Source organism: Girardinichthys multiradiatus, chromosome 13 (genome assembly GCF_021462225.1).
Source record: "Girardinichthys multiradiatus isolate DD_20200921_A chromosome 13, DD_fGirMul_XY1, whole genome shotgun sequence".
NCBI lineage: Eukaryota > Metazoa > Chordata > Actinopteri > Cyprinodontiformes > Goodeidae > Girardinichthys > Girardinichthys multiradiatus.
The window spans coordinates 19331315-19351914 of NC_061806.1; the positions used below are offsets into that span (position 1 = coordinate 19331315).

Genomic DNA, 20600 nt, shown 5'->3' on the forward strand with positions numbered 1-20600 from the left:
CATCTTCAGATGAGACAACATATTCACATACATACATCCATAATCCTTGTGTCCATCTATATAAATATGTGGGAGAGAGGAGCGTTAAGAGTGAAGAAGAAAAGCTTTAGGAACAAAGGTGGTCTTCCTTCTGTGTGTCCTGCACAGCATCAGAGCCAGGGACTTAAAAAAGCTCAAGCTGATAAAGAAGGCTGGTTCTGTTCTGGGGACTCCTCTGGAACCTCTGGAGATCATTGTGGAAAGAAAGATTATTCATAAATGAAGAACATTATGGAGAACCCTGAGCATCCTCTTCATGAGACTGTCCTACAACAACAATGTTGTTGGAGATCCTTCCTGCCCACAACCATCAGCATCTACAACGGCTCTTTGAAGAAACCTTCATAATATGAGCTACAACAACATTTAATTTCCCTTTGGGATTAATAAAGTATGTTTGAATTGAATTGAATTTAAAATAACCACCACACAAAATATTTTAAACGTTTTTTATTAATTAACGCAACTTACAGTCAAGCCAAAAGTGTGAACTATATTACGTGATACGTATTCACATTATGTTCTAACAGGGTTTACAGCATGTTTTATGTTCTGCAAGCATAATTACCCAAAAATAAAATAAAGTAAATGTGAAACAGAAAGCTTACATCTTTACAAAATCACCACAAACAAGGAGCTTAGCAGTGGATGTGAACAAATGAAATTCAGCAACATGAAGAACCCTCACCAGAACAGAAAGGACAGCAAACTCAGTTTTTTGGCATGTCGGTGGTTTTAAAGAAAAAGAGGGAGAGAAGTGAAGGGAGGTCTGAATTCACGCAGCTTCGCAGAGCTGCCTCTGCCAAAACACTTTGGTTGCTATGGAAATGCTGATGGGATGAAATTAATAAAAATAAAAAAAAAGGGCGGGACATGAAGGAGAATTGAGTGTCCTGAAACCAGTTGGTTAATTTTTTTTATGTTATTCATCTCCTTTAAAGAAAAGGAGGAAAATCTTGTCAACTACATCTCCAGGACAGGCTCTACATTCACAGGAGGTAGATAACATGGTGATGACAACAATGTTGATGGGGGGGAGGGAATATTGTAGTGCATAATTTCTATCACGTTAAGGCCAAATGGGAACTTTCATGTAGCTCTAAGGCTATCTTAAGACAAATGTGTAAGGGCTGGGGTGTGTTGGGTTGTTTAGGGACAGGGTGAGGAGATACAGCCCTTCCATGGTGATACCTGAGTCAAATCGTGTTAAAACACAGACGCTTGGTGCACCATCAACTCTTAGGCTACAAAATAGCTTTTCATTAAATGGCAAAAAGAAAGTTAACATGAGTGGAGGAACGCTTGGATAAAGTTCAAGTGGGTTTGGCCAACAATCGGGTGAGGCGCAGGGTGTGCAGCTCGTCGTGACATTCAAACCTCCCATTAGGGGAAATTTCAAAAATATAGCGTTGGACAATACACTTAAAGAGGACAAAACAGAGTCAATGCAGCATATATCAGGCTTATGAGGTACTTCATGAATATATATAGATAGATATATCGACCTTTTTAGAAAAGCTTTTCTAACTCATTATTCCTTATAGTTCCTATTGATAGCATAAATACCTCGTCAGTTATTTGTTTAACTTACAGCCCAAGCTAAAACGGGCGTTTTTATTTTTATGGTTTTTTTGTTTTTTTCTTCCAGAAACTGCCTTAAAAAAGTGCAAAACAGAAATACTGATCGTTCTATGCAGCATCTAAACGCAAGGTTATTAAAAACGGAGAGGGTGCCTTACGCAGCACTGCTGATTTTTTGCCGACCCTTTGCGATGAGACGGGGCTCGAAACCTAATGCTGGAGCAGATGAAGGAGAGATTCGACAAAAGGCACATAATAAAAAAAAAAAATAAAAAAAATCAACAGTGAGCATGCTGGATGTCTACTGGCTCATATGTACCTTTGGTCGAATGATTTGATACGCTGTTAGTTGGGCTGAAACATGCTTATTCCCTTTAATGAGCAAACGTAGGGGGATGCTGAGTGTAACAACTAGTAAGAAAGGCAGAAATGTCACACCATAATGTTTTGGCTTTCTGGTAAAAACTAATATGGAATCCAACTGATTTGAAATCCCCCCCAAAAAAGACGTGTTGCAGCAAACAGGCCGTCACACCAGAAAAGGCCCACGTACGAACGATCGTCAACCCACACGCCAACAGAAACATCGCCGCAACCGCGTCTCACAACAACTTTGCTGCTGAAACAAAGGACCCTCATGATCACCAAGAAAATCAGGATCACAATGGCACATGTGAAAGATCCAGTCATGATTATGGTTTATATCACACAGAGACATCCAAAAGTTAATGCTGGGTTCTCCGACTCACTCAAACAAACCAAAACAAATAAATAAATTTGGTCCCCTAAAAATGTATCAGAGCACGGCAACTCCGTTCATTAAAAGTTCTGAAAACAGCAAAGCACTCACACAATATTGGCTTGTATCGGTTTGGTCACTACGTGAGTTCATTTTGCCACCTTTCTCATAAACATGCGGGATGATGGTAGCAAGCGCCAGACGCTGCACTGAGGTAGTTCTTTACAAGCTGGTGGATCCAAAAACAACCCAAAAAAAAAAAAAGGAATTTTAAAATGTTATTGTCGAGATGGGATATTTTTTTAAAAACGACTGCCTGGAAGGAGAGGATGTGTGCAGGATTTCCAAACAGTTCTCACTAAAGATGTCATTTAGAGGAGCAGTTACACTAAAAAGCATAGTGGATGGGGCTTGGTCATTTCTGCCTGAAGAGTTTTAATAACTGCCATGACACAAACTGGATGAAGTGAGGATTTCGTGTCCTTATTGCCATTCAAATACTTGTTTATTTGGCAGACGCACACTAAACCCCACTGATGATTAAAAATGTAAACTTCTTTAAACTGACTAGAAGGGGTGCAACGATACTAGAGTTCACGAGACGATACACAATAATTGGTTCAGGAAACCAAAAGAAGATTTTAATACCTTATGGGGGAAAAGCAAGACTCCTCATTTTCATAAAACACAGTGTTTTAAGGAATCAGTAATGAGTGTAAAAAAATCATTTTGTTTTCATGCTTGCAATCTATGCTGGTCCTAATCTTGTAAAACACTGAGAACAGAAAAGGAGTTAAAAGAGAGTGACGGTTTCGTAGAACTACTTTTCCATTCAGTGTGGATAAGTCCAGTTCATGTTTGATTTAAGTATTTTAGATATTAAACTAGAGGTAATCAAATGTGGAGATTCCTTAAAATAAACAGAACAGAAGTAGCCTTTTGGCGCTGATAAGAAGCTACGAACTTCTACGCAGCTGCAGTTTAGTGATAATTTCTTGGAGTGCTAACAAATTGATCGTAAAAATGTCAGCATGCAATCAGTGTTGTCAACCAATCCGGTGAGAAGTTTTAATTAGTCAATAATGTCAACACAACCAGGCAACTTAAGAACCACTTCCTTTCTTACTTCAAACTAAAAGTCAAAATGTAAATGCAGCACTCCACTTCTTTTAAAAGGCTCTTATGGTTTTAACTTTTCAAATTCCAAGGCAGGAAAAGAAATAAAGTAGAACGGCCCATAAAGTCAGGAGTTCTGATAGCAAATGTTGGACAACTTGTGTCTGAACAAGTACCTTTACTGTTCGAATGCTTGTAATGTATTTATCTCCGATCTGAGTTCGCATTGCCAATAGTAGGTAGCCTGGTCATTGGAAACAACTGCTGCCTTTCTGATTACAACGGCCTCACCTCAGATGTGACACCCTTCCAAGAACCAATACATTTATTTCATGAGACAAAATAATGCTGAGACAGCAACTAGCTAGAACGTTGCCAGACAAACTTTACTCTAATGGGACACGAGTACATCATCACACCCCTACATGTCAGCATCCATCCTTGAGGCCTTTTACACAGAAACTGACTGGAAATTGCTCTAATATTTGTGGAGATCTTCAGAACTGGGGAGGAAAAAAAAAGTCTTTTGCCACACAGGGTAGGTAAAGGTGCTCTTCATCTTAAAAGACCAATAACCATGATATGAAGATGAAGAACATTTCAAGATTGAGTGATGCTGCTAGATACGTTCATGCTGTAATAGAAAAGATCTTGTACATTGCTGTCACACGGCTGTAAGTAACTAGATGGACATGGTTACAATGACTGCCAGAAACAAACTGATTCTTCAGAGGGTTTATATACAAACAGAAATAATACCTGGTGAAGCTCTGCAAAACAGATCATCACTTTACACGCCCAGCTGCTAACAACTATATGCTGGCAAGAGGTTAAAATACATGCGTCTGTCAAAAAATTCAAACATTACAGAACAAGTCCACAGGGGGCATGTGGGATTACCAGGCCCAGAGCTAAAGCACAAGCTGGAAATCTTACAACAAACAAGAAATCCTCCCAAATTAAAAAAAAATAAAATAAAAAAACAGATGCAGACCTTAGACAAACCACAAGCTGAAGATACAACTTCCCTTCACACCTGCTGCTCTCTAAATCAGCTGATAATGAAAAGTTCAGAGATCCTTGCTGACAAAGTCTACAATTTTCTGTTCATAAGAACAGAGCCACACAGCAATCATAAAGAAAATGTTTTGTACAGAAGCAGAGCTCAAAATTACAAACCTAACAGACTAATTACAATCTGAAGATGTGGAAAACAGGCTCTACTCTAAAAACATAACTTTATATAAGCAACAGTTTTGCTAAACAACAAAGATAAGCAACTCAGATGGAGGAGAAATGACTATGCAGATGGGAATGATTTGGAAATAAATCATCTAATAGTTTCAATCCAAAAATCATGAAAACGTAAAATATTAGACTGAAAAACAGTCAGTTTGAATTAGAAGTTTAAACACAAAAAACAGATAACTATTCTATTGTATTGCATACTTTGATATGGTATTTATAGTTAATATTGGCTATTTCTGGTACCTGCTTGGTCCAGGATTTGATTTCCAACAAGAAAACCTTTAAAAAATAATAAATTTAACATATGTGAATTTAACACATTCAAGAGAAATAAAGTCTTCCGTAAGGTGCTCAGGGTTACCACCACAGGTACCCCGAGATCTACAACATAACGCCACATTCATCCAGATCAGGAAAACTTGTCACTGCTGTAAACATCCTGGATCGAACTCAATAAAAAAAAAAGAAGAAGATGGAAAAATTGAAGTGACAAAAACTCCTCTGAGCTTTGCTTCATTGTTTGTTTTTGGTCTTACTTGGGAAGGGTTGTAGCACACCGTTTACCTAACAGGACATGTAGCGCTTTGGCATCCTACAAGCTGGCTCACAATTTTCCCACTCCCAGTTTATCAGCTCTGTTAAAAACCTTTGTTTGGTTTATAGAAAACACATCTATGCACAACAATTCTATACAAAAGGCCACCCACTCAACCCGAAATGTCGCTCTTATTAATGTTGTTTAAAGGCTTTAGGTTATTTTTGAAAAAAATGAATATCTCAATTGTGATTGGCTAGATGGAATGCTCCCTCTGAACAGCAAGTATGGCATAGGAAGAAAACACTAATTAAAGAACAAGTGGCTGCAGGTTTGTGCTGTTAATGCATGAGTAGCTACAAAATTATTTTTGTTTATTTAGTGCAAATGTACGTTTTGGAGGTTTTTTTTTATATCAAGCAAAAGCAATGCCATTTTGATCTGGTTTTATAAGGTGCTGGTGTAGGGAACGTAAAACTCACACAAAAAACAAGCAGTAACAACAAATCTGAAAGCTATCTCCGTAACGAGCACTTAAATGTTTTCAAGTTACTGTTTTTTCTAGAGTCTATTTGTTACAATTATTGAAGCCTCCATCTTCCACTTTCCATGAAGGAAATCAAATTAAGGGAACAAATTTACAAATACGTAGTAACGACAGCGTCTGAGAAGTGGACAATTAAATGTGTTGAAATATCACAAAGGCCTGCATCCACACAAAGACAAAGTCAATTAAACTCAGCAGTGCACTTCACTCCGTCTGATGCTTCCCGTCCCATCGTTTCAGAACGAATTTACCGATACTTAACCAGACGCTACACGTCACTTTTCTACCGGGGTGACCGGAGTCAGTGACTGGTGGGAATCGGAGCTTCCTTAAGCATCAACAGGGCGTCCTAGCAACACTTTTCGGTGTGGAAATTGTTACCACGGGAAGAAAACTCTAAGTTACAAAAAGACAACTAGAAGAGCTGTATAAGATGTTATTTAAAAAAACGAAACTATTCTCTACAGAGATATTTCATACAGGCTCCTAAAAAAATATATTTTTTAAAATATTATAGCTATAGAGAGCATAACTGGCTAAAATCCACATTGGCAGGTCCAAGCTGTACTAAAACCGGTGTTCAGAAATCGGGGCATCTCTACTTTCCTAATTATCTTAGAAACTTCTTAATGATAGCACCACTGAGATACATTGACTTTGTCTTGATGAAGAAGAAGTTTTGCTTTGTTACACAGCTTGAGCAGAGAGCCATGGGTTAGATCAAAGTGTCATTTTAGTGGTGCATAGAAAAAGGAGCAAAAAGAGGGAGAGTTGTGTACAAAACACACTAGAAGCATTTGGTCATAGTATTTAAACGCAAACATGTTTTGTCTCTTCGGTTTGCAAAAAACTAAATATAAAAATCAGGCAACTACAATACCTAAAACGCAAAAAAATACAAAGAATCCACCATCATGCTCACCAAGCCTCTAAAGTCAACATGTCACAAACCAAGCTGAGGGTAATTATACAGAAATGGCCAGCGGTGTGATGTTACCATAACACATCAACAGGTAACAAGAGGTAGAACACACGACCATTTCCATGCAATTACACCAGTGTCGAACAATATGGCCGAGCCTTCGGTTCTGATTAAATGGGAAAAAAAAAAAAAAAAAAAAAAAAAAACACATCAGAAGTCATACCCATAATTCTGCTATCAAAAGTGCATCCAAATTTACATGTTGTGAGACCAGCACCGATAAGAACAATATTGACATCAGAACAGTAAATATCAAGTATGGGATTTCTTTTTTTTTCTCCCCCAAAATGCCCCACAAACACAGTCAGTCGGATCTCTAGTTTCTTTACGGGTGTTGAGTTAAAAAAAAAAGAAATAAAGAGGGGATCTTGTAGTTAAAATGAGAGGAAGGATCATAAAAATAACAAAGTATCTATCATTGAGGACTTAAGGTAATTTACAGTGAAAACATCTAGCACCATGAGTCAAAAATGCCTTTTTGTGCTTTTATATCTTTTGAATAATAATCATGTAAAAATCTGTAATCTTGTTTGGCCATGAAAGATTGGATGTTATAAAGGATACACTCATTTTTAGGCTGTAAAATCTACAATGTCACAAATGACCACTTTATCCTATTACAAACGCATGAAGATGCTCAGAAGCACTAAGAAACGGTACTAAACGCAAAACACTTAAAAGTAAAAGAGGACACAAAAATCCGATTGTCTACCTCTAGACACGATCCAATTTCATGTGGGATCCCCTCTAACGCCTAAATCTCAATGCTAAAAAGGATGCATAGTTAGAAAATCTACCCTACTTGCCTTCAATCAAGACAAACATTCACGAGCGTAGGATCTTATTACGTATTAATACCATTAGTAAAATTGTGAGTCTTAGAAGGCAAGATAATTGCATTTAAAATGTGTATACAAATAGAGATAATTTAGACAAAATGTGGGCCGGTCTTATTTAAAAAATGAACCAAAAAAACTTTTTCAGCAGTTTCTACTGAAAGCTTATTTAAAATATACCTTGTTAGGAAGATTTTTGCTTAGTAAAAAGACCCCCCATACTCCATGCCTTTGTGCGATGACCGCTTACGGTTCTTGAAGCATCCTCTACACTAAAGAGGTTCTTGTAAAATATTTTAAAATCAGCTCAAATGTAAAAACTCCGCTGTACCGAAAGCCCCCATCAGTAGATAATCCAAACAATGAACAAATCAGATGAAAACTGTCTTTTTCACCGTCACCAGATTTGGCATAAAATAATTTGATCTGAATCTGAAGAAAAATGCAGAAACCCCCAACCATGGGCTAAACTAATTCACCAAAAAAACAAAACAAAAAAAACTCCCAAATGGCACTTTTTAAACCAAATAATGACCTATGTTGAAGGAAAAAAAAAAATGAAAATATTTCACAATATATGAAGTACTGTTGTACTTCTTGAAGTACCCATCCAGGTCAATGCACCTTTCTTGATTAGCTAAGGTTTGGTTGAAGTTGTTTAGGCATATAAACAGAAAGTGAGCTCCCAAATCTTTTGATTCTCTGTTTAAGCACCGGGATCCAATCAAGCAAAAACGAGAACCAGAAGGAAACTTTTTCCAGATTACAGAAAAAAATCTGGTGCATAATGTAACAGCCCACTTTCTTTTATTTTATCGTTTTCTTTTTCAAACCTTGGAAAAAAAAGGGTATTTTTTTAATACAGCTTTTTTTTAAAAAGGATTAAATGCATCTTGATCAATTTTCCAGCTATATTTGCCCTTTTCTCTAGCAGATGGCTTAATTTAGGTGTGTTTAGGAGGAGAAGCTCAACTGTAGACGTATGAGCATGTGACCGGTTTGCCAGCCTGGGAAAAGACGGTGTGAAGCCCTTTGATGGTATTTGCAGCTCACAGATAGGTGAAGGGGGTCGTTTGTTTCATTAGTGGGGTTTTACCCACACCAATCAGGGCTCTGTGCTCTCAAGCAAAGTACATGGTTCGCAGGGTGTCCTGGTGGATCTGAACAGCCTTGGCCAACACCTGGGGGTCCCGCCCGTTGCTCTGCCCTGACGTATGACTGCCCTCAGCACTACAAAAACATAAAAATAAATAAACGTGATGAATCCATACAGGTTATGAAAAGGCACAGAAAAACATCTTGAATGTACACCCGCGTCTTTACCTGTCGTGCTCTTTGTCTACCAAGTGATAGCGAGCCCGGAAAGCCACTAGATGGGCGTAGTAGGCTGGAGCTGGAATGGAAACTGACCGGGTGCAGCGCACATAGGTATGACAAAGCTGGTAGGTGAGGACCTGCAGTTCATCTGATGAGAAGTGGTTGTCATCCCAGAGCACATGGTAGTGAGACGGTCTGCTAGTTCCCTGCAAAGAAGGATGATGGATGATGTTTATTTGGACAAAAACAGAAAAGTAGAGATGCTCCAAGATGTCAGTTTCAACTAGAAATGGATGAACTTCAGCTAGTGACCACTCAGAAACCCAAATATCAGACCTCTGTCTGACAAATACAAGCAGAATAAGTCAGTGAGGTGTTATAAAAAGAAGTCAGAGGATGCACAGAGATGTAACATGTCTGTGGTTCACTCAAGCAGAGAGCAAGACTTTCAGCAGAAAAGAGATAATAATAAGAAGGCTGAACAGAGTGAAACAAAGGTGGTCTGTTTTATCCTTCTGGGCTTTCAACCTCAGTCGGTCATGGAACATTTTTAGTGTTCATAGCTTTTTTGAGACTAGAGAAGGATCTGCATTCTCCAGGAAATACACATGGAGACTAATGTTAGCCCAGCTACCTCTGCTAATCTTCAAAATAAGAACGCTCAGCATTAGGGCTTGGCTTTAATATATTAATAAAACATTGTTTTACAGTGACTGCTCTCTCACACCAGCAGTGTAGTTTCTGCCACTGCTCACTGCAGGATGCAGAGGCTATACTTATATCTATTCCTATATGAGAAAGAGATTAAATAATAAAAAATAAACAGTATAAATGGATAAGTGATTGAAAATAAGCCACAAAATCCTGCGGTAGCATGGGAGCCTTAAGACGACTACCCCAATCAATCACAGATGAACATAGCTCAGCTCTTACCTGAATGCCTGCATGACTGCAAAGATAGAAGTCAAACTCTGATGGGTGGGTGATTTTGGTGTCCACTGTGGTCCCCGCAGGAATGTTGCCACTCTTTCCGACCTGCATAAAGTCCAAGTTATAATACTTTTATGTGCTTTGACTGCTGAAGCACAATTTAGAGGAAGGTCACACAAGAAACATGGTAACTACTAGAGAAACAACCCTAAACATATTGAGGGCAGATATGCTTACAAAGTCTTAGAGGGGCAAGTCCAAATCAAGTCTCAACTCTTTCGCCCCAACTGAGTTAAACCTCAAGTATGACTAAAATAAACATTTTCTCAACAAATTCATGACATCGAGTGCAGCTCCAACCCTGCATTGCAGTAGGTTAGGGTTACAAACAATTACTGTTTGTTTGTCCCTATATTATTACTTGAACTTTTAATAATTACCTTTCAAACCTACTAAGATGATGCCGCAGATGGTCGCCTCGGCGTGTTGGTGCGCATTGTTTTGTTTTGTTTTTTGCTTTAAAACGGTCTTCTGTGATGGTACCCGGAGCTCTCTCACCAGAGAAGAACTCATGAACATCATGGCTACTACACCAGAGGAGTTATTTCCAACTTTTCTGCCTACTGCTCTGGAATATTTGGACATTCTGGTCAAAGGTTCCGCTCACCTTTGTTCACGCGGTGAAACGCCGGAAGAGAGGGAAACGGGCTGGGGTGCTGGTACGTCTTCGCCAGCGTAGACTACGAACACCGTTACCTGGAATATTTCTCTCTAACGTGCGCTCACTTCCCAACAAAGTTGACAAACTACAACTGTTGTTGGGGAAAAACAGGGACTTTTATTCATCGGCAGCTTTGTGCTTCACGGAGACGTGGCTGTGTGGATTAATACCGGACTCTGCGCTGCAGCTGGCAGGATTCCAGCTCTACAGAGCGGACAGAGACACGGAACTCTCCGGCAAAGCAAAAGGTGGAGGAATCTGTTTTTACCTCAACAGTGGTTGGTGCAACGACGTGACAGTGATTCAACAGCACTGTTCTCCAGACCTGGAATCCTTCATCATAAACTGTAAGCCTTTCTATTCCCCCCGTGAGTTCGCTTCGTTCATCCTGGTCGGTGTTTACATCTCGCCGCAAGCTAACGTGCAGGTCGCACAGCGCATGCTCGCCGACCAGATACTGAGTGTGGAGCGGACCAACCCGGACTCCTTAGTAATCGTCGTTGGTGACTTTAACAAAGGTAATCTCACCCACGAACTCCCCAAATATAGACAGTTTATAAAATGTCCGACCAGAGAGGACAACATTCTGGATCATTGTTACACCACCATCAGAGACGCTTATCACGCCGTCCCACGTGCTGCACTGGGCCAATCCAACCACATCATGGTCCACCTGATTCCTGCATACAGGCAGAAACTAAAGCTCTGCAAACCTGTTGTGAGGACGACAAGGAAGTGGAGCAGTGAGGCTGTGGAGAATCTCCAGGCGTGTTTAGGCTGTACAGACTGGGATGTGTTCAGGACTACTACCAACAGTCTGAACGAGTACACAGAGGCTGTGACTTCCTACATCAGCTTCTGTGAGGACAGCTGTGTACCATCATGCACCAGGGTGAGTTACAACAACGACAAACCCTGGTTCACAGCTAAACTCAGAAGGTTAAGACTGGATAAGGAAGAGGCCTTCAGGAGTGGGGACAAAGACATATACAGAGAGGCAAAGTACAAGTTTGGCAAGGCAGTGAAAGAGGCCAAACGACTGTACTCTGAGAAGCTCCAAAACCAGTTCTCAGCCAACGACTCAGCGTCTGTCTGGAAAGGGCTCAAGCAAATCACCAACGACTCCATCAACGACTCCATCAACGACTCCATCAACGACTCCATCAACGACTCCATCAACGACCGACGCCAACGACCTGAATGAGTTCTACTGCCGCTTTGAAAGACAAAGGGACAGTCCTGCAACCATCCCCCACGACACCCCCCAACAGCTGCAGCCACAATCCACCACCCCCACCTCAAGAGGGGCCTTGGCACCTCCAACCTACACCCTGAAGTCATCGTCCCCAATAAAGCTTTTCTGATTCTTTAATGATTTAACTTTTTGCCTGTGAATATCTCCCGATTGTTAACAACAAAATACTGACCCTTTCGTTCCTGTCCACACAGAACAGCCTTGTGTGGTGTCTCTTCTGTACAACCACAAAGGTAATGCCAGGTTGGTAATCCTTCTCTAGTTTGATGCAAGCCTCACGGATTGCCAGCAGCTCATGCTGAAGGACCTACAGATAAAGTAAAACGATTGGAGAATTAGCAAGTGAGACACAGCGTTAGCAAGAAAACATGCATAGGATTTGTATTCAGGAGTCCCACCACCACGGTAACACCTTTCTGCCCAATGTTTGCCTCAGAGTCATCATGTTACCTGGTTAAACTGGCCTTCAGAAATGCCATCTCGATAGTAAATGATTCTGGTGGGCTTGAAGCGAGTGGACTTGTAGAACTGAATGAGCAGTTCCCGCACCATGTTGGCCAGGTCCTGGATGATATCCTGTCGGTGCTGCTGCACCCGCACTGTGGCACAGTATCGGCTGGGGTGGGCATCCATGCTACCAACCACCTAAGACGCCACAGGATATATTAAAACTTCAAAATCTCAAATTAAAGGAAACCCCCAATAACCCCCTAGTAAAATTAACTGTTCAGCTCAGTTAAACCAGTTTATAACTTAAACAGTACATGAATAGAAAAAAAAAGTGTTTTACAATCCAATACTTATATCGAAAATGTATTTAAAAAGAAAATTACAGCTGGAAATTAATTTTTGTCCTGTAACTCACGGCAGCAATGGAAGGTTTCTTTCCGTCTCCTGCTGGTGGATGAGTCACATCTGAACCAAGGAAGATCACTGGCTGCTGGAACACCAACGGCCTGGACAAGAGTGCACAGTGTGAACATGGACGAAGGTTTATATAGAACAGCAACATATTCTTAGCAGGGCTGTCTGGGCAATATTGAGATAGTGATGTCAGCTGCCATAAATCCGTTTTGCTCACTCCCATCTTTCTTGCGTGCCTTCATTAATCTGTGTGTGTTAAGCACACAGCTACTTTCATCTGAGGCAGGTGTAGGCTTTCTACTGCATGGAGACACCATTCAATAGGGTGGATTTATGAGAATTAGCCAATCACTGCATTCCTTTGCAATATTAGTATTACATGCAATAATTATATTTTTCTATTGCATCATGCAGCTTTAATCTCTAATTTGGGACAAGATAGAAGAATTCAATTTTCTTTACTTAAAGAGAGGTTCTGTTAAAAGCTTAGAGGGTGTTAATCTCTTACCTGTAGTAGATAACCTCTTAATTTAGTATAAATCCAGATTAAGAAGACTCCAAGAGAGTCACCTAATGCTTATAGTCTGGACCTTTCCCGTTAAATATTACTGCAAGCATGTCCACCTACCTGCCCTGCGGGAGCAGGATGTTGTTGACACCACCCAGCTTGACATTGATCTTCAGACAGAGGTTGGAGAGGGTTTGAGGTGTTGTCTTTTGGACATTCTTCACCTGGACACATTGTGTGGCCAATCCAAGTACAGTGTCTCCAACACGCTTCACCTCAGCTATAAATATGCGACAAGACGACAAGAAATAAGCAACATTTTAAATGTTAAATCCACAGTTTTTTCTTTGCAAGTCTCATCTGGTGGCAATAACAAACTAAGGCGAATAAAATGGATATACTGAAAGAAACAACAAATGGGTGGATAAGAAGATTTTTATTTAAAGAAAAACTTAACACAGCTCACAGCTGTGACAATAACGGGTTCCTCACCATAAACCGGTGTTTTTCCAGGGAGGATGACCACCACCAGCTGCAGGCCTTGGAAGCTATACTTGAGGTGCCTGAACATTGGCTCGACGCTGTCTGCCCCCTGGGCATACTTGCAGAAACAAGGCTGACCCTGAATGGGCATCCCTGCATCTCGGGAGATCTTCCTCAGCTGGTCTGTGAAAGCTCTGCCAAATAAACGAGTTTATCCAATGGTCAACAAGACTATTTTGAGTAATGGTGCGTATGTATGAGATCGTAACACCCTGCAGCAGATTCATTGTACAAATCTCCATTACTTGAGCAGAAGTTCAGTGCACTGTCTCTGCGGTGCGAAGCAGGCGATGGCCCAGACTTTGATCTCAATGCCAGTGTGGAACTGCTTGTTCCTCATGTCCCACACTCCCTGGATCGGTGTTGCTATTGCTTTGCTCTGAAAAATGTAATATCAGTATATACCTGTGTTTTAATGCTTGTTACCATTTCATGCAACTCTTTTTAGAAGTACATGTGTAAAAATCCAGCATAACTACCAATAAACATACCCGGCCACCATAAAGTATTGAAGGTGCTTGCAAGACGCGGCCGTTCACTTCTGTCATTTCATCCCTCACCATTACTCCAAATTCACGTACATAAGGGTCGGTGTTGAAGTTGGCACTTCTCATCTGGAATAAAAACAAAATAAAACGTGAATTTATGTGTCATTTCGGCATACCATCTGATCAGTTTATTATGCTACCTTTATTGGTATATGACAAATGGTACAAGTTATACTTCCTGCTTGAATAACATTTACAAGTCATTTTTTAAACCACAAACTGTTAAAACTGTTCGGAGCTATTTCTGAAATCAACTTATTATGATTTCTTTGTGCAGATGCCTGCTGGGTCTTTTAAATGGAAACATTTATGACGTACCAGTTTACTAATTTCATCCTGCCGGTCTGGCGCTGATCTGGCAGTGGCACGGATCATTGTGGAGGTTTGATTGTCGGTCAGCTTTTTGATGCAGCGCTGTCCTGCCACTATGTTACACACCTGAGCAGACAGTGTGTGTGGACAAGAAATTAACAGAAACCCAAAACTGTATCCATTTTCTTGATTAAAATAAGATGCGTTAAAAGGTTCTTACCTCTAGAGGTAGGTAGGTATGCTTTTGCTCCTGTCCTACCTGTAAACATGGGAGGTGAGGGTATCGCAGGATGAGTTTGTACTTGTCTTTGAAGTACTGTGCTACTGTGCATTCAACAGTTTGGCCATTCTCATGTTGCAAGGGAAACCTAAGACAATAAAGAAGACAACCGATCCAAATTGGACATTAACATATACAAAGAGAAAGCTCTCACAGCAGCCATTAAAACATTAGGTATGCATTGCAACATTTAAATAAATTGCTGAAAGATTTCAGGAAAGAGCCTTCTTACGTCTGGTGGCTGGCTGGTCTTCTGGTCACGTTGCAAACTCTGTACTTTCTCTTCATTTGCCCACAGTGTGTTATCTCAACTTTGAGGCCTATATGAATCAAAAGATAAAAGAAGCTCAGCAATAAATGAAGAAACAGACCGAATTTAAATGGCATTGAGACACAAAAATTCTTCTTTAAGCAGACAAATAACAGGTTCTTAAAATATTTCTATTTTAAAACTCCACACATATAAAGCATGTCTGTAGTGGCTAGCAATGTCGCCGTCTCAATAAAATCTGTTTGTCAAGAATTTAAAAAAATAAATAAATAACAGAAAAAAAAACAAAAAACTAACTCAAGTTAAGAGAAAAAAAATGTTTTGCAGGAATATATGGAAGCTTATTTTGTTAATGATCTAAGCTGGTGTCAATAGGAACTTACCTTTGATTTCTTTAGTAAATTTCACTCGCTGAGAATCTGTTAAAGGCTTCTGCTGCTCCTCGATGCTTTTAAAATCCAGAACTTCACACATGAACTCAATTATAGGCTGAGCCTTGTAGAAAGCAGTGGCTGAAACTGCAAGAAAAACAGAAGCACACAGAAGTTAGACACGTGGAAACAGCCAAGTTTGTACTGACTTAATATAGAATGTGTACATTACCATCAATGTTGAGCATCATTTTCCAGAGAGAAGGCCTGACGGACTGATGGAAACCAAACCACACCTCTCTGCCACCACCGAGAGGGTTGGAGCATCCCTCTGAGGGAGTAAAGAAGGAGCGCCCCACTGGGGTATACCTGCATCACACAATAGATGTGAGGTATGAAACAAATGTCTGTCGCACAGATTCTGGCAAGGTGGCGATTTATCTGAATCCTTTTAGAAATAATTAAATGCAAAGAATTTATAATTAGACGAAGCTCCAAACAGAGCCTCCCTTTGTGATCGCCTCGCAAAAAAAAAAAAAAATAGGTGTGCATTACGAAAAGATTTGACGACATTTTGAAGAACATATAAAGATAAAGGGGAAAAAATCAATCAGTCGGAAATCTAACCTCAAAGAAGGTAAATGCCTCATGACCACATCCAAAGCTTGAATAGTTTCAAAGGGAACGCTTGGTAGCCGCCCTGATAGCGCCTCATGCAGAGTTTGTAGACTCACACAAGACACCCATTTGATGCACACTTTGAAACTGCGGTCTTTGCCTTCACCTGGAATTGTCACTTCAAGCTCCACCTGTTGAGATCCTTATTTTAAATTTTTTCAAAAATAGAAATAAGGAAATCTTATGGAGGCTGAGAAGTAAAATACATACTTTGTCTTGGTTTATGGGCAAAGGCATGGCAGAGTAGAGGTTCCTTCTTCCATCATACACTGGCTTTCGATCACCAAAGACCTGAGTTTTAAAATACTGGACCATGTGCTCCACAATTTCACTGAGAAGAACAGAAAATTAATCACCACAATGCCAAAGGTTAATCCCTGCCCACTTATGTGCAGATAAAACAAACAGTTGGGACCCACCGGTTAACCCTCCTGGGGCATTTCTCTGGCTTAATGTCAACATCATAGTGATAGACCTCCAGTTTGGGAATTTCCATTTCAAAAAAGTTGGCCTGGAGCTTGATTGCCCTGCCCATGGTGCCAAAATCCGGCCTCGGAGGTGGCTTGAACACATATTCTGGCAACGGGGAAGATGGCGGATCTGAATCAAATGAAAGGAAGCAACATAAACAGTTAAAATGGGATCACAAAGGCTAAGGAAAGCTTTTAGAGAGCAAATCTGTAGTTTCAGATCCTAAACGGACCTGTGATGAAATGAAAACATCTTGTTAGAAAAACAATAAGAGATCTTACTTCCAGGGGTATATAGAAAAATCGTGATGAACAGTGATTGTGACTTTAATGTGTGATGATATTTTTGCAATATTAACCACCGCTAATCCCACAAGGAAATAACTCCCATTTTCATTCTATAACAACTCTATTTCTATATTTTTTACCTGTTCCAGTAAATGACTGACTATATTATTCAAATGTGGGGTCCAGATAAAAGCAGTTGAATGCTTTTGGGTTTATTCCCTTTAACTATGTCATCAAAACCCAAACTTTAAGAATACAATGAGCATAAGATGACAATTTTGGCTTTCCCAAATCCACTTGAGAACCTTCTTTGTCTCTAAACCCTTCAGATATGTCGATGTGACTTATTTGCCAGTACAACTGCTTGCCCAATATGTCCCACATATGCAGCTTCTGATATTTCAGTCCGTCAGAGGACCACCAATCCATTTATCGCCTTATCTCCGAGCTCCAGCTTTGTTCGTTCTAACAAACTCCCTTAAACGCCCCGACACATCGAGCATAAGGTCTGCTGTTGGAAACACTGTCAATGTTGTAAACCCCAAACTACATTATGCCGCTTGTTCTGTTGGAACTCTTAGGTCTCATTAATTTGTCAGGAACTTAACATCAAACACGTTGAATTTGTAAAGATGAAGATGTATCACCCTGAAAGGTGGTCTGACATTTTGAAATAAGCTCCAATGGACACAACAAAAACAGCAGTTTTTTTGACAAAATGAAGTTTAAATGTTTTAGAAAAGTATGATCCTGTAAACCTAAAGCTATAATGGTTTGTTCGGAAATAAATTCAATTCCATGCACCGCAAAAAACATGGCTCCTGGATAAAAATAACACTGTTTTCTCAGTGCCTGAGGCTCAGCTGTGACCCGTTTTTCAGACTTCTTTCTAATTGGTGCGAAAAAAAATAATAAATAAAAATCAGCAGAGTGCGTTCCATTATACTATAAAAAACAAATTATATTTCCTGTATCACCACATTACAGCTGAAACCAGTTCAAACCAATCTTTTAAGTAAGCTTACCAGAGCTTGTTGACCCAGAGGAACGGGGTCCTTCCACAACCTCTGCAGCTACAAGGACAAAAATGACATGTTATAAGCACATAAAAATCCACTTACAGGTAAGAAAAATGTGAAAATGTATACTCGCAAGAGATATCTAGATCAACATATTTACATAGCCTGCTGCAAGACGATATAGAGCGCAGCTCATTTTTAAATCTGTTTATTTGAAAATATAATGCATTCACTTCCACTGCACCATAGTTCACGATGAAGAGACTTTTATCAGCCAACAAACAGAAGCCATGAACCAAGCTGGCAACCTCAAATGAATGAATCCACCCATTTGCCTGAAAATACTGCTTCACTTAAGTCTTAAAATAAACTAGGAGATGCTGGTAGAGATCTAGTTTCCACAGTTTATTTAATTCTATTGAAAACAGAAGCATATGATCTGCAATATCTTGAAATAAAAACAGTACTAAGACCATATAAAGCCTATAGTCTCATTAATATTGTTTGTTCTCTTCAGGGTGTGTGATCATTTTTGAGTTTGATACCAGCAAAACCTAAAACAAAAACAACACAAAGATGGGAGCACGTTTTATCTGCAATAGTGAGTGTCGTTTGTCTCGCTCATTAATCATTTTATACTTCTGCAGAAATCTGACCATATAATGAGTAAGATTTGAACTTTGTTATGACTGTCCATCTCCCAATATCAATCAAAAATACTGAACTAAGATGAGAAATAAACAGATATGCAATGGTTCAGCACATGGTTACGAGGTGCTTTGTTAACAGGGTAAAATTTCCATTCTTTGAGCTGTGCTAACTAAGATCCTAAAAATGACAACAAGTCTCAAGACATTCTAAGGTGTTTATACAAGTGTCTTAAAAGTAAAAGTAACTACTACTTTACTCAGGTTTCATGAGCAAAAACTAATAGTCGTCCTTGTTTTTCGGTCCGCCTTCATAGTTGTATGTCTGATGTTCTCCAGTTCTGTTTATACCCTTAGTCCACCATTTCTTGCCGTTTGTAAAGTAAAAATGAATTGTTTTCCGGAAACAATTACATTTTTCAGTTTTAATCATTTGATAGCTTTCTACTTTTACGTATAAGGTTTATGTGATAACAATATTTGCATTCAGTTTTGTTTGCACTTCACAAAACTTTCCATCCTTTTAAACATACATATTTAACCTACACTCTTTAATAAAAAATAAAAAAAAATTGAATCAAAACTGTATCATATGACCTTTGTCAGCTTAAAAGTATAACGCATGTAAACCTCAAAGGTAACTTCACTTCATTTTCAGGTTGTAAACTATCGGACTTACTGTATGGGTTGGGGATCAGATTAGAAAGCGTGGTCGGCCGCTAAACGGATGTGATTGGTGTTTAACGGAATGATAAACAAAGATAAAAATGCACGCGTTCGCATTTGTAGTTTAATTCAGAAATTGAATTTCAGCTCTTGTGAATACTGAGGATAGTTAACAGTGAACAAGTTAACAAAAGCGAGGTGTAGCTAAAGCTAATTTAGCTAACGGCTAGTTGTAGCTAACTAAGCTTTTCCCTGAATCTAACGTCTGCCGAGATGCAAGAACACATCTTTTTTGTGATATAATTAGTTTTTATTCACTTGCATAAATAACGTAAGAGGCAAGCTACCGTCAGAAACCCCCCCAGCACCAAGACGTTTTCTTTTATTTTCACCATCTGCATCACTTAGCCGATACTAACAGTAGCTGCCGCACTTACCTCCTGCAGAATACATTTTGTCGACTTTCTTAAGCGAATCGTGGACTCCACTTTACAGAGGACAAACTCCGCCGAGCCTCATACGAAGCTGAAACGGTTTGTGCGTCCAAATATATACCCAGTTAGCCAAGAGATAAATATTTGGAGCCTCTCATCCTCGACACGACCCCATCCCCCCAGCACACAAACACGAAAGAACAGAGAGAGAAAAGATGAGCGGCAAGAGAGGTCGTTCCCTTCCACTTCCGCCTGCGTTGTTTATAACTTCCTGCTAGCCCCCAGGGCGCTTAAATAGATGCCCACATTTTTCAACTTAAAGGTATTTCCTCCTACCGCGACATACATATCTCATTACTGCTTTAGTTTGAGGTGTTGCGAAGGGAAGAAATATTTTAGACATATACTTGTATAGGACAATGTGTAAAACATTGAAAATAGTTTGCTTTTTGTGACTTAAAAATTATAAATGGTAAATGGACTGAACTTATATAGCACTCACTAACGCTCACACATTCATACACTGATACACAGATCGCCTATAATACATCATCTGTATCGACGTATCACTCACCATCCATCCTAAAAAAATGTGTGGAGTTTCTAACCATTACAAGAACTGTAATTTCAATGGCAAAGGTTTATGTAGATGGGGGGACTTATCTTGCTAGATGATGTTATCGGTGACGTCAGACGCAAGCAGCGCTCTCTGTGCGTGGATCAGAATTCAAAGAGAATGGTGCAGTGATCATAAAACGTTTTATAACTACCACCGAGTGAATACAGCGTTTTCTAATGACCAACTTATGACCTTAATTTTCAAAATTGTTGTACAACAAAACTTGCAGGTATCAG

The 20600-nt window shown here is 39.6% G+C and overlaps 1 protein-coding gene across 1 annotated transcript; it reads right to left on the reverse strand.

Annotated features, from left to right (window-relative positions):
* Positions 1 to 474: 474 nt before the first annotated feature.
* On the reverse strand, positions 475 to 19945 carry ago2 (argonaute RISC catalytic component 2). Its single transcript, XM_047383742.1, has 20 exons — positions 19749 to 19945; positions 18005 to 18052; positions 16641 to 16821; positions 16432 to 16552; positions 16171 to 16352; positions 15776 to 15912; positions 15556 to 15690; positions 15134 to 15221; positions 14842 to 14989; positions 14628 to 14747; positions 14253 to 14375; positions 14007 to 14140; positions 13711 to 13895; positions 13339 to 13498; positions 12712 to 12802; positions 12297 to 12491; positions 12019 to 12153; positions 9874 to 9975; positions 8947 to 9146; positions 475 to 8853 (listed from the first exon to the last, which is right to left on the reverse strand). Exons 1-20 carry the CDS (start codon positions 19762 to 19764, stop codon positions 8745 to 8747), a joined length of 2610 nt encoding a protein of 869 aa, XP_047239698.1. The 5' UTR covers positions 19765 to 19945; the 3' UTR covers positions 475 to 8744.
* Positions 19946 to 20600: the final 655 nt, after the last annotated feature.

What these genes read in the sequence shown, in the direction of transcription:
- ago2 (XM_047383742.1), bottom strand. An exon ending in AGGCATTTACCTTCTTTGAG is followed by an intron (nt 15,913 to 16,170) that starts GTTAGATTTCCG and finishes TGTGTGATGCAG; the next exon opens with GTATACCCCAGTGGGGCGCT. An exon ending in ATACCTACCTACCTCTAGAG is followed by an intron (nt 14,748 to 14,841) that starts GTAAGAACCTTT and finishes CTGTCTGCTCAG; the next exon opens with GTGTGTAACATAGTGGCAGG.